This window comes from Sesamum indicum, linkage group LG5 (assembly GCF_026168435.1).
Source record: "Sesamum indicum cultivar Baizhima isolate 11 linkage group LG5, ASM2616843v1, whole genome shotgun sequence".
NCBI lineage: Eukaryota > Viridiplantae > Streptophyta > Magnoliopsida > Lamiales > Pedaliaceae > Sesamum > Sesamum indicum.
The window spans coordinates 2,938,225-2,963,517 of record NC_142661.1 but is presented as its reverse complement, the minus strand read 5'-3'; the positions used below and the strand labels follow the sequence as shown (position 1 = coordinate 2,963,517).

The 25,293-nt window shown below is 34.8% G+C and overlaps 3 protein-coding genes across 5 annotated transcripts; 2 read left to right on the top strand and 1 right to left on the bottom strand.

Moving 5' to 3' along the window:
- The first annotated feature begins 5,013 nt into the window (after positions 1 to 5,013).
- On the top strand, positions 5,014 to 11,822 carry LOC105180149 (nonsense-mediated mRNA decay factor SMG7). 2 transcript variants are annotated; one of them, XM_011103809.3, is made up of 8 exons: positions 5,014 to 5,323; positions 6,211 to 6,365; positions 6,561 to 7,172; positions 7,291 to 7,413; positions 7,967 to 8,199; positions 8,285 to 10,230; positions 10,388 to 10,530; positions 11,312 to 11,822. In XM_011103809.3, the coding sequence occupies exons 2-6, from the start codon at positions 6,297 to 6,299 to the stop codon at positions 10,200 to 10,202; spliced, it is 2,955 nt and encodes a 984-aa protein (XP_011102111.1). In that variant the 5' UTR covers positions 5,014 to 5,323; positions 6,211 to 6,296; the 3' UTR covers positions 10,203 to 10,230; positions 10,388 to 10,530; positions 11,312 to 11,822. The 2 variants fall into 2 exon arrangements, with proteins under 2 accessions (XP_011102111.1, XP_011102112.1); XM_011103810.3 differs by having other exon boundaries at positions 11,289 to 11,822.
- Positions 11,823 to 11,898: 76 nt separating this feature from the next.
- On the bottom strand, positions 11,899 to 13,207 carry LOC105180148 (uncharacterized). Its single transcript, XM_011103808.3, has 4 exons — positions 13,054 to 13,207; positions 12,835 to 12,958; positions 12,668 to 12,740; positions 11,899 to 12,231 (listed from the first exon to the last, which is right to left on the bottom strand). Exons 1-4 carry the CDS (start codon positions 13,076 to 13,078, stop codon positions 11,983 to 11,985), a joined length of 471 nt encoding a protein of 156 aa, XP_011102110.1. The 5' UTR covers positions 13,079 to 13,207; the 3' UTR covers positions 11,899 to 11,982.
- Positions 13,208 to 18,389: 5,182 nt separating this feature from the next.
- LOC148788015 (protein ROOT PRIMORDIUM DEFECTIVE 1-like) lies at positions 18,390 to 25,000 on the top strand. 2 transcript variants are annotated; one of them, XM_088880587.1, is made up of 5 exons: positions 18,390 to 18,681; positions 20,620 to 22,026; positions 22,109 to 22,438; positions 22,745 to 23,715; positions 24,488 to 25,000. In XM_088880587.1, the coding sequence occupies exon 2, from the start codon at positions 20,628 to 20,630 to the stop codon at positions 21,828 to 21,830; it is 1,203 nt and encodes a 400-aa protein (XP_088736713.1). In that variant the 5' UTR covers positions 18,390 to 18,681; positions 20,620 to 20,627; the 3' UTR covers positions 21,831 to 22,026; positions 22,109 to 22,438; positions 22,745 to 23,715; positions 24,488 to 25,000. The 2 variants fall into 2 exon arrangements, with proteins under 2 accessions (XP_088736713.1, XP_088736712.1); XM_088880586.1 differs by having other exon boundaries at positions 22,745 to 25,000.
- The last annotated feature ends 293 nt before the right edge of the window (positions 25,001 to 25,293 follow it).

The following is a 25,293-nucleotide window of genomic DNA, read 5'->3' as shown; positions in this document are numbered from 1 at the left end:
ACAAAATAGCCCTGTTGAAACCAAAAAATCACTTTTTTTCTTGAAAATCATTTGACCCAGTGGTTCAACTGGTGAACCGTGTGACCCGAAATTGGGTTGATTGAACCTATTGAATCAACAATCAAGTGTACATACATGATAAAATTTTTAATTTTTCTTATGAAATATGTATTATTTTCGTTGAATACCCTATTTTTAGGTTCTTTTTGAAAGGATAACAGATTATTTCTAAAAATGTGGATTGTTTATGTTAAATTGGGATAATTTCTGTTAAGTTGAACTATTTTATGTTATTTCTAAATATAAAATCCTAATTTATCTTCTCAGTTCAGTTTCGCTATTTCTATTAGATTATTTCTAATAATTTAGTGTAATTGATTTTCTGTTAAGTTTGAAAATGTATAATATTATTTCTTGTATTTGATCTTATAAGTTTGTTTTTAAATTTATTTTATTATATTCTCTATCTTATTAAACTATTTAATGTCAAAGAAAAACAGTGAATTATTTTTTTTTAAAAAAAAACTGGTTGTTAAGTATATTAATAATAATAATTATTTTAATATTATTTTTAAAATATTAATAATTATTTATGAAAGAAATATGACGTTACTGGTCCGACCACAGTGGACTCAACCGGTTGAATCAGTGACTCGTAACCCACTTAATTTTCCGATTTTTCTTTTAAAGCAAATTCATATATAAAAATGAAATATAAAAGCGTAATGATCAGCATTGAAATTAAGGTGTGAGATGTGATGAAGAAATTTGCATCACCAAAGATAACGCTCGCCCCTTGGCCTTGGGTGCTATGAACCCACCCCTATCTTCGCCCTTGACGTTTCTTTTTGGCTGACGTGTTCTTATTTTTGTGAGAAATTTTAATTTGGGTCGATATTATACAGTGAGTGTAATATATTTATGATTTATTGTATGATTAGTAAATATTTAAAAAAAAGATCAATTATATGACAAATATAACATATTTATCACATAATTAATTTGGTTCGACTATTGCGATCTGAATTAAATCTCGATGGAACAATACATCAATAAAAAGTTAATTCAATAAATTTATTGACTTTTTTATATTATAAGGATAAGGAAGAACGAACCTAATTTAAATAAGAATTTTCTCACTTATATCTATATAACATCACAAAAGTCATGGAGGTGGGTGGGCCCCCACCTCCACCATATGGGCCAAACCCCAAGGGTCATTTCGTCATTTACAACTCATTTGTTTCGAGAATTTATTTTTAAATATAAATTTAATTAAATACCCGTTTAATTTCATATATGTAATTTTTGTCCTGTTATAGAAAAGAATCGTAAATTGTCGTACTAATTTTTAAATATCCAATTTTATCTTTTTAATTCATTCTATCCCTTTAATAAAAAATTGATCATAATAGTAATTTCATTATTTTTAAAAAATTTACTAAAATACCCATCAAACTTGCACACACCTCGATTTTTGGCATATATTTTATGTTTAAAGCTATTATCCCTTGACTGATAACTAATTTATCAATAAAAAAATAATTATTTGTAATTTTCTATATATTTTGATACATACATTGAGTATGTCACGTATTTTATAACGAGCTTATATAAAGACATGTCGATAAAGAGGGAAAAATTGTTTAAAAATGCGTATTATAGAGATAGTGTACCTGTAATTTATAAAAACTAGTAAGAGTGGTACGTACATACTATATACGTGCATAATTGTAATAAATACTTTTTATAAATTATATTATTTATTTTTTGTAAAGTTAAAAATCACCTAAAATAAGATAAAAATACATGAAGAAAAAAATTACCAAAAAATAATTATGGAAGATCGTGATGATTTGAAAGTAAAAAGTAATTACTTAATTTAATTTTTTTAAAAAAATATAACAGACCAAATTACCCTCCAACCTCTCTTCAAATAATTAAAATACCAAACATAAAAAAATAATAATTATGTCATCACTTATCAAAATACCTACATATTATTTAAAAAAAAAAGTGCTAGGTTAAAGTAAAAGTCCAAATTGCCCTCAGGCCTTTTCTTAGTGTAACTTCACGCTCACAAATGATGAATCATCTGGTTCCTCTACGCTTAATTCCCTCTTACATAAACTCCTACAAAAGAGCATCGCACTCACTCACCATCCAAATACGAATACGTATTGTATCAGTATGTACATATACGTATAAATCTCTATATGCATGTGTGTACGTACATGCAGTGTGTGTGTATATATATATATATATATACGAAATCTCATAGTTGCAGTGTATATGATGAATGAAGATCATGATGGTTTGCAGGGTTGAAGAGAAAACTGCTCACTACAATACTTAACAGACGTTAGCTCATTCAAGAACATGATGTTCGGCCCGGGCGGTGTAGTCATGATGGTGCTGTTAACGGCATGCCTCTTGTTTCTGCCGCCGTTTCTTCCGTCGCTCCCGCCACCGCCGCCGGTTCTCCTCCTCATCCCCGTCGCCATCATGGCGGTGCTCATTTTCCTGGCCGTCACGCCGCCGCAGCTCGCCGACGTTGCTCTCAGCTCCGTTTGAACAACGTACGTACGTATGTATAACTTATTTGTAATTTCAGTGCTAATTAATCAAATATATGGTTACTTACATTATCACTCGTTGAGGTTTATTCTAATTTAAAAAATTCTAATCCAAATCAAATTTGAACTAATTATACTATAAGTACAATACATTTATGGTGCGATTAGTATACAGTTTAGGAAAATTGATTAATCACATAGTAAGTGTATCACACTTGTTTTCTAATTGATTTGATTCGATCAAACTTATTTTGAGTAAAAAATTTTCAATCTACATATGCAAACTTTCTCTGTTCTTTGTAAAATTACAGATACACTGTATTAGGGGGTGTTTCTGCGAACTTTTGCTTCCGAATGAGAAGTATATTTATAATTACAGCTACAATTTCAATATATATAATCATAATTTTACAAAAAAATAATAATAATTTGTATATTTACATCTAACATCTAAATTTCTGAAAAAAAAAGTGGGTTTAATACCTTGAATGATTGGGTTAGTGTTTGGTGCAATTGATGGGGCAAGTCATACCTAGTACAGCTGATCCATCATTTAGATTAATTATTTTAGGGTTTTAATTTATGTAATTGGGGTCAGGTGCAATGTATGTGAATATTTTATTTTAATTACTATGTTCCATTACTCTTGAAATTTAATTATTGCATTTGGTTTGAATTATTAATTCATGTAGATTGCATTTTCGTAAGTGTGTAGGAGCTATATATATAGGCCTATATGTTATTTAAGTTTTAATTAATTTGAGATTAATATATTAAAGTTGATTATTAGTCATAATTAATACGATTATTTAATTTGTAGTAGCAGCTTTTACACTGAATCTAGTCATAATTTTGATTATTTTTCTATATATGATGGTAGTTAGTAGCCCATAGTTAATTGGGTGAATTTAAATTTTGTAAATATTTTATAAAATTTTCAAATAAAATAAAATAAGAATAATGAGTTTATTTAGTTAACCCATCAATAAAAAAAAATACTTGTAATTCTCTCTCGTGACAGCCCATTATATGAGATACTTATTGGACTGTTAATTTCAAGAGGATTATGGGTTTTGGGATCCGTTGAACGTATTAATAGGAATTTTATTACACAAATATATAATTTAATCATTGTTAATCGTCGTAGCAAATAATCATTAATTACGGCCATGTAATGGTAGTTGGCTATGGTTTTTGCGAGGGTGACTATAATATTAATTTGTCGTAGCTTTTATTTTTATCATGGCTCTTAGATATGGTAAATATTTTTTTCGTAGTGAAAAAATAATTTTTTTTATCGATTTTATTTAACCGTGGTTAATAACTTTTGACCATAGATATTAATGTTGTAGCTAATAATATTGTAAAATTTGAAAATAAATAGTAATACGTAGTACATAATTATTTTTCATTTGAGGGGGGTATTTGTAATTTTTTTAAAAATGAGGGATATTTTTAATTATGCCAAATCTAAAAAAAATAGTCGTATTACTCTTGATCATTAATTTATTTTTTTATTTAATTAAAAAAATGTTATCAAAATTATGTATACAAATAGAATATGCCAGGTGGATGCATTGGGCCTATTTGCCGGTTTCCTGGACGGGCTGTTTGGCCCATTTTCAATGCAAGTAAGAGCCCATTTCAGGTGTAGTTATATCAACTGCCATGGGCTTATTGCCCAAACAAATTCAGTTCCTTTTAATTTGCTTCATTGGCCTTCATCAAATATTTTTTAATTAATTAATAAATTTTATATAATATTTTTCATTAAAATTATTTGTGTTATTGTTCTAATTAAACATTAAATTATTTTAATTTTTAGTAATATTTAATTGTTGTCATTACCTATATACATGTATTGCAGTTTGCAACTTGATCGATGTTCCCTTGCGCGAGTTATTATCCACTTTGACTTCGTAAAAGCCTCACGTCTTTGAGTTGAAAAGACGTTTTTATTTGGGATAGGAGTTCTTGGGACTTCTAAACCACTCAAGTTCTTCATTTGCAACCAATGTGGACGTTTGTCTACACACCAGCCTCTCAAATAAAGGGTTTGGGAGGCCTGATTTCATTTCCACATACAGCACCAAATGATGTAGCTTGCAATTTGATTCAGTGTCCTGTGCAAGGTGTTCGATCGGATGGTAGGAGTCTTATGGGTTTGGCCTAAAAATGCAACAAGCTAAGTTGACGAGGCATTTGAGCTTACAAGGCACTCAAACTCATCGTCTGTGATAAATAATATTTCATTTTTAAAAATAAGAAATACTAATTAAAAAGTTTTGACCTTTTTAAATTAAATAAAGAATGCAATTAAAAAACAAAAAAGAAATAAAAATAGAAACAAACAAGGCCGAAGATTGAGAGGAGGTGAGTCACAGTGATAGGAGGCCTAAATACCATAAATGCCTTTCGATAAATTTTATGTTAAATAAAAAATTGAAAAATACATAACAAAGAAAAGCTAAAACAAGAAGTCATCCCCTCTTCTTCCTCTTTCTTTCAATTCATCTCCTTTTCTTCTTCTTCTTCCTCAGAATTTTCTGCCATCGGAAAACCCTTGATTGTCATCAGGGAATTCAAGATATTCCAAAGAATTGAACCCCCTCGATCGGAAACCCTAGAGCCCACCATCAATTGCTGCTCCCCGTGTGTGCGTGTTAATATATGGGGGCCTTGAATTGGGGTAATCAAGTGCAGACTCGCTGGGATCTCTGCGGATTTCATGCTATTTTCTTGTTGAGGTGATTTCCTTTTTTTTTTGTGTTTTATGGTTTTCGTCATGATTTTCGGTTTATTATTGGAAGATCGGGTTGGGATTTCTTTAACGATTCTTGTTGTTGATTCTTCTTTTTAATGATTCTTGTTGATTTTCGACGTACGTTGTTGGTTGATTTGAGCGTTTTGAATTGATTGACCCGTGGACCGATCGTTGTGGTTGAATTTTTTTTTTTTTTTAATTTCGATCGTATTCTCTATTTAATCTGTAGTTCTATGTAGTTTGAATATATCTGTTAGTTCCGCCCCCGCTTTTATTCATGTTCGTGAATTGGATTAATTTTAGGGTTGTTCGTGAAATTTTAGTTATCTCATTCTTTTCCTTTTCTTCTTTCTTTTCCTCCCTGTTTTCATGCAATTTGGTAATTGAAGTTCTGAATGTACGTGTTTCTGGACAAACTTGAATGAACTTATATTTCAATATTGTTTCTTGTGGGCGTGTGGTTGGTGAATATGATGGTACATGGACCAACACGATGTTATTTATTGTTCTTTGTGAACTTTTAGAATGGAACATGAGCTATAAAGCTATGTTAGATAATGGGCATAATTATGTGGTCTTTTCATGATTTGAAAATGGATATCTGTTGCCTGCTGGCACGAAAGAGGTTGATGCATTTGCAAGGTGGAGGGAAGAAATCAAATTTTCATTGTGTATCTGTTTTCCAGTGCAAGTGCAATGAATTCTTCAATCATTTTGTTTTCATCATCCAATGCTATTAAAACTTGCAGTGCGTGCATGTGTGGTGTGACGCAAAAGTGGGTTCTGGGAACGCATTAAGTGAAGCAATTATAGGAGTTTAGTCTTCATTCTCCTTCCAAATTCATTTCTAATTCAAATGTTATGCCACAGGCACTTTCTTGTGGATTAGATTTTCTACATTACCGCTTAAGGCTGCATATTGTGGACTTGATTTGTGACCTTATATTTAATGGAAGATGACCATGCCAATGGATAACAACAAAGAAAATTCCTCAAGAGAGCGTGTTCAGCGCCTCTTCAACAAGGTATGTGCTCCTAAAGTTATATTTTATAGCAGATTATTCTTTGGTCATGGATTGTGGATGTGGATCAGAAAGAGTTCCTTTGCTGGAAGATCTTCTACAGCGTTCCATGCTTATCTTGTTCATCTACTTGCTTGGTTATAAAAGCGAAGTTATTTTGTATATGTTCTGTTGTATGACTTCATTATCTTGTTGTAGAATGTTGAGTTGGAGAACAAGAGAAGGAAAGCGGCACAGGAGAGAATCCCGTCGGATCCTAACACATGGCAAAATATGCGTGAAAATTATGAAGCAATTGTCCTTGAAGACCATGCGTTTTCTGAACAACATGATGTAGAATATGCTTTGTGGCAATTGCATTATAGGAGGATCGAGGAGCTAAGGGCACTCTTCAATGCAGCTGTAGCTTCAGCAGCATCAGCTGCGCCGCAAAATGGGAAAGGTCCAGTTCGAGGAGGACCTGATCGACTTATGAAGATACGGTCCCAGTTTCGGACTTTTCTTTCCGAGGCTACTGGATTTTATCATGATCTGATGTTGAAGATAAGAGCAAAGTATGGTCTGCCATTAGGATATTTTTCTGATGATCCAGATAATCAGATTCCGATGTCAAAAGATGGAAATAAGTCTTCTGAGGTGAAGAAAGGTTTAATATCATGTCACAGATGTTTGATTTATCTCGGAGATCTTGCTCGTTACAAAGGCTTATATGGGGAAGGGGATTCAAAAACTCGGGATTTTGCGGCTGCATCAAGCTATTATATGCAAGCTTCTTCACTCTGGCCTTCAAGTGGTAATCCGCATCATCAGGTGAATTTTTGTCGAATTCCCATTATGGTTCTTTAGTGATTTCTTCCATCGAGCCTTTGTTTGAGTTCATTGTCATTGATTGCTTATCTAACTTGGAGTTATTCTTTTCTTTTACCAGCTTGCTATACTGGCTGGATATTCGAATGATGAACTGCTCTCAATTTATCGCTATTTTCGAAGTTTAGCGGTTGATAACCCTTTCATTACTGCAAGAGACAACTTGATTATTGCATTTGAGAAGGTATGATTCAGTATGTTAATAAGTGCGGTACATAAAGTCCTTTATAATTGTTTTCATCATGTTGCTGAAGTTTGTAACTTGCTTGATTGTGCCTATATGGCATCATTTTTAGCTATACTTGTACTTGACTTAGTAACTAGATCTGAGGAAGCATAGATTTAGCATATATTAAAACCAACAAATCAGAACTTCTGTCTCAGGTCTGGTAATAATTAGGTAGGTTATTTTAATCTATTAACAGCAAGTGCGAGTCATTCATGTGTAAGCTAGCTCTGCTCTATCATCTCAATCAGCATTTTGTTGCCTACCTTCTTCTGCGTGGGGAAGGTTTCTGATGGACACTGTCTTATGCTACATCTCTTTGTCAGTCTGTTGATACTAAAAATCTTGTATGGAGTTTTTCCATAATTACCTAGTTAGGTTTTCAGGATCTTCAACATTACTTTTTGGAAAAGCATAATATGGGAGCTGCATTAACAATCAACAAGATCTGTTGATGTTCTTAACAGCACAAGGTCTTTCTTGTCATCAGTATGTCTTCTTTATTTTGCAGAATCGTCAGAATTATTTGCAACTACTTGGTGATGCTAAAACTGCTACAATGAAGACATCACCATCAAGGACTCATGGAAAAGGAAGAAGCAAAGGGGAAATGAGGTCATCTTTCAAAGATAATAAAGTGGAAGCTAGTGCAGTTAAGCAAAGAGCTTCAAATAATTTTGAACTCTTCAAAGCCTTTATCACGCGATTTGTTAGGCTGAATGGAATTCTCTTTACACGCACAAGGTTAGTTTTGAATTTTCAAGAGTATTAGAGGATTGTAACTGCAAAATTATTGCTTGCTGATACTTAGTTCTTTTGGTGATCCCAGCCTGGAGACCTTTGCTGAAGTGTCCTCAGTGGTTAAAAGTGATCTATTGGAACTTCTTTCTTCTGGGTCAGATGAGGAGTTCAGTTTCGGTTCAGATGCTGCTGAGTGCAGGCTTGCAATTGTCAGGATGATTGCCATTCTGATATTTACTGTGCATAATGTAAACAGGGAAAATGAGAATCAATCATATGCTGATATTCTACAGCGTTCGGTCCTGCTTCAAAATGCTTTTACTGCGACCTTTGAATTTATGGGTTGCATTCTTGAACGGTGTAACGAGTTAAATGATCCCTCATCGAGCTATTTATTACCTGGGATTATGGTTTTTGTGGAATGGTTGGCTTGTCATCAGGATGTTGCAGTTGGCAGTGAACTGGAGGAGAAACAATTGAATGCTAGATCATTGTTCTGGAATAAATGTATCTCATTTCTAAACAAGCTCTTAGCAAGTGGATATGTCTTTGTTAATGAAAATGAAGATGAAACGTGTTTTTCTAATATGAGCAAGTATGATGAGAGTGAGACTGCTAATCGACTTGCATTACCAGAAGACGTTGAATTGAGAGGATTTCTTCCCATTCTTCCTGCTCAACTCATCCTTGATTTTTCAAGGAAGCACTCTTTTGGCGGTGATGGAGGCAATAAAGGAAAAATTTCCCGTGTTCAGAGGATTATTGCAGCGGGAAAGGCCCTTGCTAACGTTGTCCGAATTGGCCAGGAGGGAGTCTATTTTGACACTAAGCTGAAGAAATTTGTGTTTGGAGTTGAGCCACGGAGTTCTGATGATTATTTGCTTACCAATCAGTTGGAACCCGTTTTGAATGGTAGCTCTCTGGACATCCCAGTAGGGAGCCAAATGGCTCTGGGTGTTGTCTCTAAGATAGAGGCGGGTATAGAAGCTGAGGATGAGGATGAGGTGATTGTTTTTAAGCCATCCACTACTGAGAAGCATATGGACGAGCTTTCCTCAAAATTAGCTTCTCCAGAGGTGGCGGCTTCTGTTGGTGGGGCTGGCAAGATTGATTTTGGGAATGAGAATGGGTCCTTCTCTGTTGCACATGATAGTTTCCTCTTGCAGAGTGCATTAAGTTCAAGCATGAAACCTTCTGCAACTGTTGCTAATAGCACTTCTCAGTATCTGCAGCCTATCCAATCCAGCATGTCTAAGTGGCCTGTAGAACATGCTCCAATTGTGGATGGTTTGGCCCACTTGAATTTGACGGAAAATGGACTCTTACTGCAGTCTGAATTGCAAGATAGGTTTGGAGTTCCTCAACCTGCTGCTCTTCCCATGCCCTATCCCCAGTTTGTTAATACTGGCGCCAGCAATAATCATTCCATTCAGATTCCACAAGCCACCGTACCATCAAAATTTGACTCCATTATTTCTTCCGGAGCATCACCTGATGTGCTCTCTGTGAAACCATCTTCTGTCATGGCCCCAGGTTTAAAGAAGAATCCAGTGAGTCGACCTGTTAGACACTTTGGTCCACCACCTGGATTTGGTTCTGTTCCTTCCAAAGTTGTGGATGATCCATTGTACACTGTGGCCTTGAAAAACGAAAGTCCAATTCCGCAAATGGATGATTACAGTTGGCTAGATGGGTATCAGTTGTCTTTCTCAAACCAAAGTGTTGGATTCAGTAATTCAATGAATCAAGTAGGTCCCACATTCTCTTCTGTGAGCAAGAGCAATGGCTCAATGGAGATAGCCGCCTTCCCTTTCCCTGGGAAGCAAGTCTCTACGCCGCAAGTCCAGAGTGAAAATCAGAAAGGCTGGCAGGATAATCACTTTTTGGAACATATGAAGCAGTATGATGAGCAGCAGCAACAATTTCAGAAAGGACACCAACAGCCTATGGCTCCACGCCAGCAGTATCAAGGACAATCTCTCTGGGAAGGTCGTTTCTTTGTGTGAGATGATTAAGAGAGCATACATGACAAAGGTAATTCATGTTTTGTTTATTATACGTTTACTTATCTTGTTTTGGTTGGGTAAATACACTTCTTCTATTTGTTCATTCCATGCTATCAAGTAATTAACTTGTTTTGATGGGTTCTTCCCTTAAGTTTCTGATCCATATTTTGGTTTTACGTATTAAGGTCGTAACCGGTTTACCGCAGCAAATGTCCATGGCTGGGTGCTATTATTTCATCCATCGCTGTTGAAGAATGGCCAAATGTTATTAGGTTTCTAATGGACCATGGTTGGTCTGGGAGTATTGCAGGCACCTGCTGGTGAATAGGTCTCTCTCTCTCTCTCTCTCTCTCTCTCTCTCTCTCTCTCATTTCTTCTAACCTTGTACAATGCGCACTTTAAGTAGTTCATTTTCTTGAGCGTGTTTTTGGTCTATTGATGCTTTGAGAGAAATTGAACTACATGTCAGCTGCATCTGGAGGCTGACGTACTGGTGAATTCTATTGGCTCTTGCTTCTTTTCTTGGGTGCATCCAGAGTTTAATCATCATCAGTTTTTCTTTTGGAGTACATGACAGTTTTTAGCGACTTGGCAATTTCATCTCTTGCTTTTATGGTGCACTTGTTCTTTCACTTCATTTGGCCTTTTAGTTCCTTGTGCCTGCATATTCATTTGCTAATGCCTTCCTGGTTATGATGACCATCAAGTCAGCTGCTATTTTATCTTGTGCCAGAGCTAGGATTAGCCAGCATCGAACTGAATTTGTACCATATGTAAATGACCCAGATTCCAATTGCCCCCCCGCCCCAGCACCACACATATTATGTTGATTATGAGCGGCACATGGATTACTTGGAGCAAAATGAAAATGTAATCTATAATGTGAATATACAATCCAAATTGTAACCGTCAGCAATCTTGTGATTTTTGCGAGAATCCAACTGGCACTGGTAATATATAAAAGAGAATTCATGGTGGTGTTACTGTTTTACTATTGTTTCTTTATGCTAGCACCCTACAATTTACTTCTGTTTCTTCAAATCAATCATACATTTTTAATGTTTCACATTTCTGGGTCACCTGAAGATGATGTACCTTAATCATGCCAGCTTGTGCCGAGCTTACCAGACTGGTTGAATGGAGCTTATGATTTCAATAGGTGAAGTACGTCTCAAATTTTATAAGCTTGGTTGCCTTCTCTGGTTGGATCAGTTGGGATAAAAACCTTCAGGGATATCGGATTGTGGTGGGCGTTGATGAAACTAAAAGAAGTGCTTGCAAATCCTCTACTGTTGTGGCTGGTGGAAGGTTTTTCATTCATAGCCTTTGTCCGTCTACCATAAATATGTCATGATGCGAAGTTTCAGAAGCTAAAATCCAATCGTGTAACTCTTTGCAGTGGTCAGTATGTCAACGAGTTCTGATGTGGGATTTGAAAGTCGTGGAAAATTTTCTTTTTTTATCAGAGTATGTGATGCATGTTAGTCTAAATAAGTGTGCGATTGCGAACGCAAATAAAGGTATTTCAACTTTCGTGGTTGATGTTTTCGTTGTAAACCAGAGACATCGCATTCGTGGGTGAATGTTTTTGGATTCTTATGAAGTAGATTGTGATGTTAATTTCTCGTTGTCTATTTGCGTTGGTGGTGTTAGAATATGCTTGTACTCTCCATCTCGTCGACGCGTACCTGCCCCGTTTTTCCTAATGAAATAAAATTTCCATTATAATTTTAAAGATCTCTCAATGAAGAGGGACATATAACTGAGACTCATTATGAGCTCATATCTTCTTCAGCTTTGCCAGAAGGAAAACAGTAGCAGAAGTAACAACAGGAATGAAAGCTTCATTTGGAACTAACTTTGGAGCCAAACGCTGCTTTACGAACAAGGCAGTGGCAGGTACTCCAAACAGGTAGAACAGCATGTCTTTTGACGCAATGCTGGTGAGTCCTGTGTCGAGTATCACTTCTTGAAGGATTTCTTGGAATTCTTCCTTTGTCAAAGATTTCCCTTTGCCTTTGTGATGTTTCTAAAATTGTGAAATCGTCAGCATTCATTTTCATTTCAATCTTATGTTAGACGATCCACATTTGGGAAAAAAATGCATTTTTAATTGTGTAATTTTTGGAGGTGATAGTTTTGGTCCTACGCAAATTAATTTTCGTAATTTAACTCGGTAAGTTTAAATTTTGACAATTTAATCATTTTTCGTCGATTTTGGAAAATTTCATATGACTTGCATTTGACTCAATTAATAACAATGCTAATCTTGTAACTTGGAGAAATTGATATCTTTTAATTCTGTAATTCAGGAATTGATATTTTTTTGTCCTATATGAATTAATTTATAAAATTAAAATTTATAACTTAATTGTATTTGTACAAGTTACATATAAATTTCTAACCAAACCGATCAAAAAATGAATAAAATTATAAAATTACAATGTGAGATGATATATACTCACTTTGTATGCTTCCAGGAGTGTGCTAGTCTGCGGCACCCGGAATTGAGTACTACCAATTGCCTTGTTAATTTCTCTGGAGAAAAAAGTTCAAATACCATAAACCAACATAATTAAAATACCATAAACTACGTACTAAAGAAAAATAATTTTTCAAGAAATTCAGATACTCGACGGTCTGGCAAACTGCATGGTACAAATCTGCTGAGCTCCAATCCTCAGTCTTCACAAAGTACGCATCGTAGCATAGTTCGATCACCGGTCCGATTTCCTTCACCTTCTTCTCCTCATTTCCTGCACAAAAAACATGTCGAATGTGGCTGTATGTCTACTTTCACAGCGGTATCTTTGCACAGTACGTGCATGAATAACGGGGAGAAATAACTCACCAAATTTATTGAGGGATTGGCCCATCTTCACCAAAAAAAAAAAAAAAAAATGACTCTTTATCAAGAAATCGATGTGGGTATGAAGGATTTATTGTTTTTTCTATCTTGCAAGATTTTCTTTTTATGTATTTGTTGAGGATTGGTGTGGAGGAAAAGTATATGAAGTAGTGTGAGTTTTGGTATCAAGCAAAGGATGTTTCTTTGGAGACTTAACTCCACACATACTTTTTTCGGTTAAGGAAGGAATAACAATTCTTATTGTAGGAAATATTGAAATTAATAGAAGAAACTTATGCTACTACTTAATTTAAATTTCGTTCTGGTCAACTTATAAGTTTTTTGAAACATCTTATAAGACGTTGTAAAGCCTTCGATAATTTTTTTATAAAACGGACTTGTAAGATCAATAAATAAGATGTCAGAAGCTTTTAAGCGTAAAAGTAAGGAATTGTCAACTTCTTTTAGAATTTTTCTTTGAATTAATTACAAATTTTTGTATTTACTAGCAATTTGGCTAGCCCGTTATAAACGTATTTGGCCCGTTATTAGCCTGCTCCGAGTGAATCGGTGTACGAGCAAAAAATGGAGCCATGAGAATATTTTTTCAATACTTAGAAAAACATATATATATTGCAATACTTGAGAATTGAATATTTTTATTTTTAACAAAGTAGGATAATTATATAAATAGTTGTTGAGATTTAATTATGTAATCTTCTGGGCTTTTGAAATTACAGACAAACATGTCTATTAATCTTGTGCAGTTCAAAGATTCCTCCTATCAAATTTTCCAAATCAAAATCTGTTCATGTCAGCCCAAAAAAAAGACAGAAGGTATATTTTTATTAATTAATTTCTTTATTTTTTACTTTTTTGAAATATTATAATTTATTTTTAACCATTGTTATTCAGATTTAATAATGTAAATAATAATTTATTAACTCAGTGCATACGTATTTAGTTTTTAAAAACTATATGTTTCTATCTATAAATAGGATGATTATTTTAATTTATAACTAATTATATATAACTAATTTTTAATTAACTAATTATTTAAAAATAACTCAGTAATTAATGGACTATTTTTATTTTATTTTAAACTAAAATAAATAGATAATATTTTTCTTTTTTTATTTTTTTTTGTCTTCTTCCTCATTATTTCTCTCCCCAACTCACCTACCTATCATCCTTAAACATAAATGCAATGGTCCCTTGTTTGAGTTCTATAATTCAATTATTGTGAGTTCAATTCCTACAAACATAGCTATTTACTAAACATAAATGCACTAAAATTTTTGGATTCTTTGTTTGAAAAATAATGAATACCGTTTGTTGTTTAAAAAAATATAAAAATCCCTTAAATAAAAAATAATTGTACAATCCTTATACGGTGATGTGGAAATTAATACTTTACTGTTATTATTTTTTTTTTCTCTTAAAAGAATATGAAAATAAGTAAAGTAAAAGTATATTACTTTACAAAAAGATATTTTAAAAATTTTAAATTATATAAAATTAAAATTCATAATTTAAAAATATATTTTAATTAATTTATTTAAAAATTAAATAAAAACTAATAAAGTTTAATTATTAGGATATTGGAACAGACCTCCATCATCCTTCCCTTTTGAGGCCCACTGCAGAAACCTACGGCAGAAGTTGTCGTGTGACTCTCCCTCTTGATGTGACACTTGAAAAATTATATCTAATACTCTTGAAATTTATTTTTATACAGCAAATAAGTTTATCTATTAGTCGAAATTTATTAAATTTGTTATATTAACAAAAAAGACATGAATTAAAATTAGTATTTATCTTCGATTTACTTATTGCATGTCAAACAAATCTTTTTATGACTAAATTATCCTTAAAACTGTGAAGGCATACTTTAAATGCATTAATGTGTGAAGATGTATAATGGTAATAATTTGATCATAAAAAGATTTATTTAACTTGCAATAAATCAATAATAAGTCAATCGGTGATAAATACGGATTTTTATCCAATTTCTTCCGTTAATATCATCGAATTTGATGAATTTTAACTAATTAGGAAATTTATCTGGTAGACAGAAGCAAACCTCGTGGATATTAAATATAAATTTTCAAACCACATGGGGTCTACGTAAAACTACATCAAACATAATGGGAGGAGAGTGTAATTACCCCTTAGAAATAATAATTTCAAATTTCGAATTACAAGTTAATTAGGAATAATTGCACTCTCTTTCCTCCAGGTTTGATGCTATTAAAATCTACATCTTTTGAGGTTTGAAAAATTAAATTTAGTATTTTTTTAAATTTGCTTTCATTTAACAAATAAGTCTCTTATTAACCAAAGTTCACCGAATTAGTTAAAATTAACAATAATATTTGATAAAAATTCATACTTACCCTTAATTGATTTGCTACTGATTTATTGCAAATCAAATAGATATTTTTATGATCAAATTACCCTTATACCCTTCACACGTTAATGCATGTAGAAGTATATTTTCACCGTTATAAGGGTAGTTTAGTAAAAATAAATTATTTGACTTGCAATAAGTTAGTAATAAATCAATTAAGGTGAAAATCAATTGTCTTTCAATTTTTTTATTAATATTGACAAATTCAATAAATTTAGATAAAAACAAACCTCGTGGGTACTATATATAATTTTTCTAACCACAAGTAGTTTACATGTAATTATATTAGGGAAGGGAGTGAAAATTTTCCAATTATTTAAATTTATTTATATAATTTTTTAATTATGATTTTGAATTATATTTTATAAAATAGTAATTAATTTTAATTTTATTATATGACATTATTTCCCCAAAAATGCATGAAAAAAAATATCGATAAATTTTTAATTATTTAAAAATGATTATTTATTGAAATAAAAAAGTCTACTTAAAAGCATTTCAATGCATCCACGTAAGAAATCGCGTTTTAAAATCTGATTTATGTTGGGCTGAAAACGTATATCTAAAGGCATGCACATGTGCGGAGGAAATTCTGCACCGTCGGATTGTTGGATTAGATTGGGACGGAACTTGAGAGGTGGCGCCGGAGATTGCAGATATACTGGAACGTTTCTCGGAAGTGATGATGCTGATGACGGTGGCGCGGCGTCGGGGGGCGGTGCTAAAGTATATAAAATAATACTGCGAATTGCACTTAACACCCTCAAGAAATTATATTTTGATAATTAGTCCAGCCCTACAAAGTAAGAAAATGCACTATTGCCCCTTGAAATGTTTTTGTTGGAGCGATTTCCCCCTGATCAACTTTCCAACACTCTGTTAGCGAGAAAATTGCAATTCTGGTTCTAAAATATAAAGTGGTTTGCAATATTAGTCCCACACTTTAAAAAAATATGGCAAGTAGTCCCATATTTTAGGAAAAACGTTGAAAAATTAATGATTGAAACTAACTTTGGAACATTTTTCTAAAGTGTGGAACTAATTTTTTTATATTTTCTCAAAGTGTGGAACTAATATTATAAAATATAGGACTAACTTTGTAATATTTTTTAAAGTGTGTGACTAATGTTGGGTATTTTAAAAAGTATGTGACTAATTTTGTAAATTATCCTATATTTTGGAACCGAAATTACAATTTTCTCATTTTTTTAGCATTTTATCACCTAGTATTAAAATTTTGTACGAAAAATAAAATTTAAAATTGGCACCAAAAATCATATGAATTTTCACTATAATTAATTATTATAATTAAAAAAAATTATGGCAAATAAAATTACCTATGACTGCACGATGGCTATTAATCGTATTTTTGCAAATAAAACAAATACTATTCATAGTTAAAATCATAGTTAATATTTTGACCATATACAGCTAAAAATCATAATAAATATGATTGAAAAAAAGTTAAAATTTTTAATTTAATTTTATTTTATCATAATTAATTATATTGTTGGTAATAAATTAAATTTTCTTGTAGTGTGGAGACAGAAAGAGGAAATGTAAGAAGATTACAACTACTTGAAAACAAAAAATATCAAAATAGTCCTAAAATAAATAATTATTTTGTCTTAATATGTCTTATGTGTATTTTATTTGCAAATAAAAGACATGTTGAAATTATGAGTTAATGATTTTCTTAATACGGAATTTTCGACGCTTAATAGATTTTCATTGATTCTCTTAAATTATTTTATTATTTTGTCCCATCTAAAATTGACTGAGATTGATAGAAATATGTCCGACACGTCAACGAATTGAATGGGTTTAATACAATTTATTCTGTGATATTACAAATGAGAAAATAATCCCTTTATAAAAAAATAATACTAATTTATCCCCCTATCTAGGGAGGTAAATTACTTAATTTGAAAAAACATAAAGGGGTAAATTGCTTCATTTTAAAAAATACAAGGTGATAAATTGCTAATCTTTTTATAGGGGATAATTTGGATATTTGCAATATCACATGGGGTTAAATTGTATTTTTTACTCAAGAAAATTAAATCACTTTACATAAAGAAAAGGGATTTTTTTTTTTGGGGGGGGGAGTAATATCTCTCACAAGCTTCCGGATCAATTTAAAATCCAATCGAACTCCTGCAATCCATGAGACATAAACAGCTATTTGTATCAGATTTTCTTCTTCTCCATTCAAAACATAAAAATTAAACGAAATCAGACGTAGCCACAGACAGATTAGAGATGGAAAAAACGTGCAAGAAGCCGAGCTCCAACTCACTCTAGATAATGACAAATGCATGCAATGCAATAAATGTATTTGCTCGTCCGAACAAGATGCTTGTGTGCGTGTGTGTGTGTTTATGACACATAGAGAGAGAGAGAGAGAGAGAGAGAGATTCATACGAGCTTTCAGTGGCTGAAATTGGTGGAAGGCTAAAGGAACAGGGGAAGCTGTTTGATTGATCTCTCCAAGGTATACGAATCAGACCTATCGCTGTTATTTGCTCCTTCATCCTTCTATTTTACGTAAATTATACTTTTGCCCCATTATTGTTATATATAGATATATACTACTATATTATATTATAAACTAGTTAGTACCATGTGTCCAGATATGGGATAACTGTATTTTTTAAATATACTTAAATAAATTATAAACACTTTTTCAATATAAAAAAAGTAATAAATAAATTAAAATTAAATTAATCAATAAGTATAAAAACTACAAAAATATATTTATAATATTTTACTAACTATTTACCTAAAAAAGTGAGTGAATCTTTTGGACAGAAACAAACAAATAATTATACAAATACAAATACTAATAATAATAATAATATATTAATAATAATAATAATTATACAAAAAGTCAAAAATCAAAAACTCATCTCTTTCTCTCTCTTCTTATCGTTTTTCTTCCTTGTTGTTCCTCACTTGTCTTTCTTTTCCATTCCTTCTCCTCTCTCATTTCTTCCCCAAACCCATCTCCATTTCTTCCTCAAACCCATGTCTTAGAACCCTAACTCCAAACTCACGGCAACAAGGAGGCAGGTCGGCAACGAGGACGGGGACGAGGACGGCTTCCATCTTTCTCCTCTCATTTTTTCTACAAACCCATCTCTTAGAACCCTAGCCCTAAACTCACGGCAACAAGGACGGTAAATCGGCAACGAGGAAGGCGAAGAGCGAGGATTCTCCAGGTAATCCTTATTTCTTTGTTGCATTTTACTTATTCTTCTTTTTTTTGGGTTTGGGTGTGTTTTTAGCATCTTGTTTTCAGCAAAATTTCTGAAAAATTTTGTATCTAATGTTGTATGTAATGTTGTAATTTCTGGAAAATTTCTGCAATTTCTGAAAAATTCTAGTCGTTGTGTGAAATTTCTGCAATTTCCCTCCCTCTGTGTGAAATTTCTGCAATTTCTGCAATTTTAGTCGTTGTGTAATTGTTGTTCTTGAGGTTAATGATGAGAAATTGGGGTTTGAGTGAAGTGGAGCTGATGTTTCGTGTTGTGACAGTGAAAATAAGTGGGTGGGAGTGCGTGTGCTTTGTGTTAGTCAAAAATACAACAGTTGAAGGCGTGATGGGTTGTGGGAGAGCAGTGTGTGTGTGTGATTCTGTGTGTATGAAGCAAGAGGTGTACATGGTGGTGAGGCGGTTGTACAGTCCAGAAGTAATGGTAATTTGTTAGGCTTGGACCCTTAAACATAGCAGGCTGGTTCTCATTCTCTATCAATTGGAATTATGAGAATAGATTGGGGTCAAGTTTCAGTTGGCACAATTGTCTTACCAACACAAATTTGAGTGTAGGTGTGGTCACAATGTTGATTTCCATATTTGAATGTGTTTAAAAATTGGAAGGCAATTTAAAAGGTTTTGGAAAAGACAAAGGAAGGAGATAATATATCTACGTATACAAATAGTTGTCCAAATGTCTAAGTTTTAATTAAATTGAGTGATGATACCTAATCTTAATTGAAAGTGAAGTAATACTTAATTTTATATTTTCACTGTCACAACACGAACACAGTGAATGATTTTATTACATTTAGTGGGAGAATGATTTTAGTAAACTATTTAAATGTTATAATTAGGCCTAATCTGAGATCATTTATTCCTATTTCTTATATCAGTAGAAAAAAAATCTTGATCTTCAAAATTACGCCTACTGAGACAGCTTCTTATGAGCAGTGGGAGTGGTCTAACGGTTTAAGTTTGATGCTCATAAAGAAGCATATCAACAAAGGTAGTTGAGGTTTAATCCAAAATGCACTAAAGTAAAAGACTTTCTAAAGGCAATTGAAGATCAATATGTGTGTTTTGATAAAACTTTGATTAACTATTATTTGTATAAAAATTCCATGCATGTATTTTGTTGAAGGTCCATGCACTAGAATTCCATGCATGTATTTTGTTGGTTTCGTTAAAAAGGGTTAAAGTCTTTTATTTTATGGATATATGTTTTTAGTCTAGATTTATTTATGTATTTCGTCCCACCTTTTATATGACTTAACTCGTTTTTAGTATTGAATGAGAAGGAAGAAAGAACATGTTAGTTTTGCCAAAGCACTACAAAACACACCAAACATTGAGTTTTTATTAATAGTAACACTATTGATTTTAGTAATTAAAAGACTTTTCTTGAAGGTCCCATTTCTAATTTATTTACTTTAATTATAAAGTTTCATTTGATTAACTATTATTTGTATAAAAATTAATTTCTCTGTTAAAACTATTTCATTAAAAATTTAAATGCACATGTTTCTTATTATCTATACTAATTATAAAAAGAAAGCATCTTTCGTGTCTAGAATGGAAGTTCTTTTAGGTATTTTATAAAATTTAGCCTTCGCTTTTGCATAATTTGTTTCTATATTTCTTTCTACAAAGTGAAATCTGTAATTTGTGGAGGGCAAAAATAGAAATTCAATATAATAGTGGTAGTTCTCACATTATCTAATTATTTACGTGTCGAGAATAATTTGTTATCATGATTTATTAATAGGTTAATATTTGACTTCTAAGAGAGTATTATAATATATTTATATATAATCATAATACATAAAATTTTATTTATTTATGAAGGCATAGGGTTATTTTTGTCCATAAAGAAACAACACTGAAATTTGAACCCCTGCAGGCTGTGCTATGGCGGCCCACATCTTCAAGAAAATCCGCCCGGCCGGCGCCACCGCCGTCCTCCGCCGCACTAAAACCACCTCAGCCCAATATGTGGACTCAAGATTTCGGGACCCTACATTCGAAAAGTTGATGGAGAAATACAAAAATCTGCTAAAAGTCATATCCATACAAGACCTCATCCTCGCCTCAAACTCCACTCCACCTTCCGTCTCCCTCGACTTTCTCCACCGCGTCTCCCAGAGGCTCCACCTGAACCGCGGCCCCGCCGCCTTCCTCCGCAAGTATCCCCACATATTCCACATTTTCAATCACCCCGTCAAGCTCCAACCCTTCTGCACCCTCACCCCGGCCGCCCTCAAAATCGTCCGCCAAGAATCCATGGCTATAGATAACTCGCTGCCACTTGTAGTAACCCGATTGGTCAAGCTTCTATCGATGTCCGTCTCCAGGAAGTTGCCGCTTCGAGCCATTTTCAAGGTCTGGAGAGAATTGGGACTGCCAGATAACTTCGAGGACTATGTTATTTCAAGCAATTCTGACATTTTCTTGCTTCAAGATGGAAATGAACCCAATACTCATTTTTTGGTGCTCAATGATGGTGAAGCATTTAAGGATTGTTTGATTCCTGCTGTTGAGAATTGGAGGATCGTGGAGTGTTGTAAGGAGGATTGCAGTGTGGATAGGACCGACCTCAGGTATAGCTTTAAGCAGGGGTTTCCACCGGGGATGCGAGTAAAGAAGAATTTCAAGGCGAAAGTTAAGGAATGGCAGAGATTGCCATATGTTGGACCGTATGAGGAGCTGTGGCTGGAGGAAATGAGGAGGACTAAGAGTAGGATGATGAGAATGGAGAAAAGGGCAGTGGGGATTGTCCATGAGTTTTTGAGCTTGACTGTGGAGAAGATGGTGGAGGTGGAGAAGATTAGTCATTTTAGGAAGTGGTTTGGAATTGATTTGAATGTGAGGGATTTGTTCTTGGACCATCCAGGGATGTTTTATCTGTCAACCAAAGGAAAGAAGCACACAGTGTTTTTGAGGGAGGCATATGAGAGAGGATGCTTGATCGAGTCAAATCCGATTTATGAGGCTCGGAGGAAGCTTCTTGATCTTGTTCTTCTGGGCTGTCGTGGGTTGGGAAGAGGTGATGATAACTCCAATAGTGTGGATCAGAGTGAAGAAAATGAAGTGGAAGAGATGTACAAAGATTGAGGTGTGTTGTCGGGTTAAGCTCTTCCTCACTGTGGCGTTGCAAAGTTGGGAGGTAGAATTAAGTTGAGGTTCGTTGATCTTAGCTGGAAAGTACATTATGCACAATGCAACATGTATTGGAATGAATGCTTCTGGTGTTGTTTGCTGGTTATGAATCATCCGTAGCTTAAACATTCAAGTGGAGAGTTCACACAAGGTAACTATGTCTCTACTTCGTCACGTCACCTCCATATTGTTGGGATATATGACATTGATTATATGCTTGTTTGCTTGCTTAGATGATTGATGTTGTCGGTATACTATAAGAACAATACTACTATCAGGGGGGTGGAAACCCAAATAAGGAAGAAACGGATTAACCTCCAACAGGCATCTAAACTCTTCAAAAGCTTGAAATGTTTTGGAGTGGTTGCTCGACAACTAAGGGATTGGGATGACACCGATGAATCAGAAGGGGAAGACGATGATGGCAATCCGGTTAGCCCACAACCATTGAAGATTCAGGACCCTATTTGCTCGCAGAACAGTAATCCAACCGACACAGAGGAAAGAGAGCAGTTCCTAGTTCCCGCTCCTACCCCGCCAGACAAAAACAGACGTCGCTACAGGCAATTCTGATACTGTTCTTTTAAACCTTTTGTTGTTTATTAATGTAAAGGAGTAGTATTCCTCCCTTTATGCTTTCCTGTTTTATTTGTAATGTTAACTATTGCTCTTTTTATGAAGATGGGATGGGGACCCCGATAAGCCTCCCCCACCTTCGGGTGTTTTGATAAAAAAAAATAAAAAATAAAAAATAAAACCCTAAACCCTAAACCCTAAACCCTAAAGGTCACTGGACACTACAGCACATGCTATTTCATATCAACCTATTCCTAAAGCAAGTGGAGTTTCGGATTACTCATATCTATCAGGAAGGAAATATGGCGGCAGACCACTTGGCCAACCTTGCTTGTACAACCAAATCAGCTGAAGTTTACCGGGGGGATGAACTACATGGACACATTACTGGTATCATTAAATGCGACGGCTTGGGAATCCCATATATTCGAGCAAAATGAGAAAGAGTCTGCCGTATCAATGTCTGCAGCTGCTGCTGTTATTACTGTTGCTGATGCCGTCTCTTTGGTGTAGCATGAACAACAGGACAGAATTTTCAGGGAGTATCCTTGTCTATTGTGAATTCAAATATTTTTTAACAGTTGCTTGTCTCAGTTCCTTGCTACAGCAGCAGACGGTGCACGAAGGAGTCCCACAGCCTCTCTGCTGCTGCTGCTGCTGTCCTTCTCTGCTGCAGCGCTTCCGTCGCTGCTGCTTTTTGCTCCAGACAATCACCTCCTGCTGCTGCAAGTTCCGTACTGAAGCAGCACTCTGTTTGCTGCTCTGCTGCAAGGCTTCGTTGGCTGCAGAGTAGCAGCTGTTTCTTTGCTGCTATTGCTGCTGTTATGCTGCTACTGCTGCTGTGCTTCGCTGCTGCTGTTATGCTGCTACTGCTTTGCTGCTGTGCTTCGCCGCTGTTGCATCACTGCGCTGCTACTGCTGCTGTCTTTTGCTGCTGTTGCTGTGCTGTTCATCCACACTGCAGCTGTTCTTTGGCTCTGTGGCAGCAGCTGTTGGTGTGGCTGCAGCAAGCAATTTCAAGGGGCAATTATGCGAGGATTATTGATCTCACTTCAGGGAGTTTTCTTAACCTCTCCTATCATCTTGCTAGGCTATCAATTAACTCTGCTTTTCTGTTGCAGAACCATGGCACTGTGACAGCAGCTGCTTTTTGCTGCAACGACCTTGCTTTTACTGCTGCCATGCCACTTGTTGTTGTGGCTGCAGCAAGCAACTTCAGGGGGCATTTATGCAAAGATGATTCATCTCACTTCAGGAATTCATGGTAATAACTCTGTTGCTGCAGATACTGCTTTTGATTTTTGGAACCAATATGCACATCCCCAGCCCTTGATCAACCTTGATGTACTCACCTCTCGTACACTCAAGTGTTTCTTTGGCCTCTTCTCATTCCTTGAACAACTGAAAGGTTTGCTCTTGTGCAATCTGTCATCCAAAAAGCTGGGGTCTTGGAACGTTTGCCTCCTTCCCTCACATCTCTTCACTTCATCTTTCAACTTACACAACCTTGAACTAACTCTCCTAATTATCAACGAGCACGCCTTGCTTCACTTGCACAATCACTTGAGCACTAACCATTTTTTGTCTTATTGTGACCACCACTCAAAGTACATAATTTTCCTCCACACCCCCTTTTGTTTCTTGGCAACAAACTGTCTCATTGAAGTTTCTCGGCTCTTCATAGTCCTTGGTGCAAAATTCATTTTGTGTTGGTTTCAATTAGTTGAAGTGTTTCAACCCCGTTTCAACTTCTCAAAATTAGCACGTCTTTCCTTTGATGCTTTTGGTTTTTCAATTGTTGGTCTTGTGTACTTGTGTTCTTATCTTTTAGAGCGTCTTTTCCCCTCACTTATTTGGGAGATTGAATAGGGATTTTTCCTTGTAGGCTTGATTTTGTATGCATTTCTTTTTCTCATTTTTCAATTCTCTAAAATTTGGGCTGATTTTATTTTGTTTCATTTTTTGGATTGTGTCTATTTTTCATTCATAGACTTGGGCTTGTTTTGTTTTGTTGAATTGGGTTGAACACTCTTCAGTTTTTTGGACTCAACTCCCTTGGACCGTCCAAGCTGGAAACCCATTCCTTTGGGTGCACCTAACTCCAGACTGTTTCTTTTGGGCCTAAAATTCTCGCTGGGCCGAAACTCTCAACTGGACCGTCCAACTCTTTGGTCTGCACCACCTGATTGTATACTTGCTGGACTATGCATTGCAAGTGGGCTGCGCTCAGACTGGGCTGCACGCATTCTGGACTGAGGAGGCAGACTGGCCTCACTGGGCTGCACTGCTACTGGTCTGTGAGACTGGGCTGAACCAAGGACTGCTGCATTGGGCTCTTTCTGGACCACCTCGCGGGCTACCTCTGCTGGACATTAAACCCGGGCCTCCGATCCAATTGGGCAATTTGACATTGAAATTTCATTTTGCAGCTGCCAAGATTTTTGGGCTTCTTTTTGTATAGCCCAAACACTATTTTTTGGGGTTCTTTCTTGATATTTTTTGTGGGTTTGAATTTTATGTACAAAACGTTAAGTACATTTTAATTGTTATCTAGAAGGGATGGGGATCCCGACAATTCCCCTATTTCTTAAAAACAAAAAAAAAACCCTAAACCCTAAACCCTAAACCTTGGCCATTTTTTCTCCACATCTCACTACAATTGTGTGAGATTTTCACACACTTGCACTTCCACCTCTCACCACCACCAAACCACCACTCTTTCAGCCTCACCACCACCACCGATAGACAGCCCATCTCCAGCTCTGTCGCGGCGGCGGCGCCGTGCCATCACTGGTCGCCGGTCGGAAAATCTCGCCGGCGCGTTCGAGGTCACGGCCACCAC

Coding starts and splice junctions, on each gene's coding strand:
- LOC148788015 (XM_088880587.1), top strand. CDS start 20,628: ATGGCGGCCCACATCTTCAAGAAAATCCGCCCGGCCGGCGCCACCGCC.
- LOC105180149 (XM_011103809.3), top strand. CDS start 6,297: ATGACCATGCCAATGGATAACAACAAAGAAAATTCCTCAAGAGAGCGT. Junction 7,414..7,966: donor TGATTATTGCATTTGAGAAG/GTATGATTCAGT, acceptor TTTATTTTGCAG/AATCGTCAGAATTATTTGCA. Junction 8,200..8,284: donor ATTCTCTTTACACGCACAAG/GTTAGTTTTGAA, acceptor TGGTGATCCCAG/CCTGGAGACCTTTGCTGAAG.
- LOC105180148 (XM_011103808.3), bottom strand. CDS start 13,078: ATGGGCCAATCCCTCAATAAATTTG. Junction 12,741..12,834: donor GCAGTTTGCCAGACCGTCGA/GTATCTGAATTT, acceptor TTTTTTCTCCAG/AGAAATTAACAAGGCAATTG. Junction 12,232..12,667: donor CACTCCTGGAAGCATACAAA/GTGAGTATATAT, acceptor TCACAATTTTAG/AAACATCACAAAGGCAAAGG.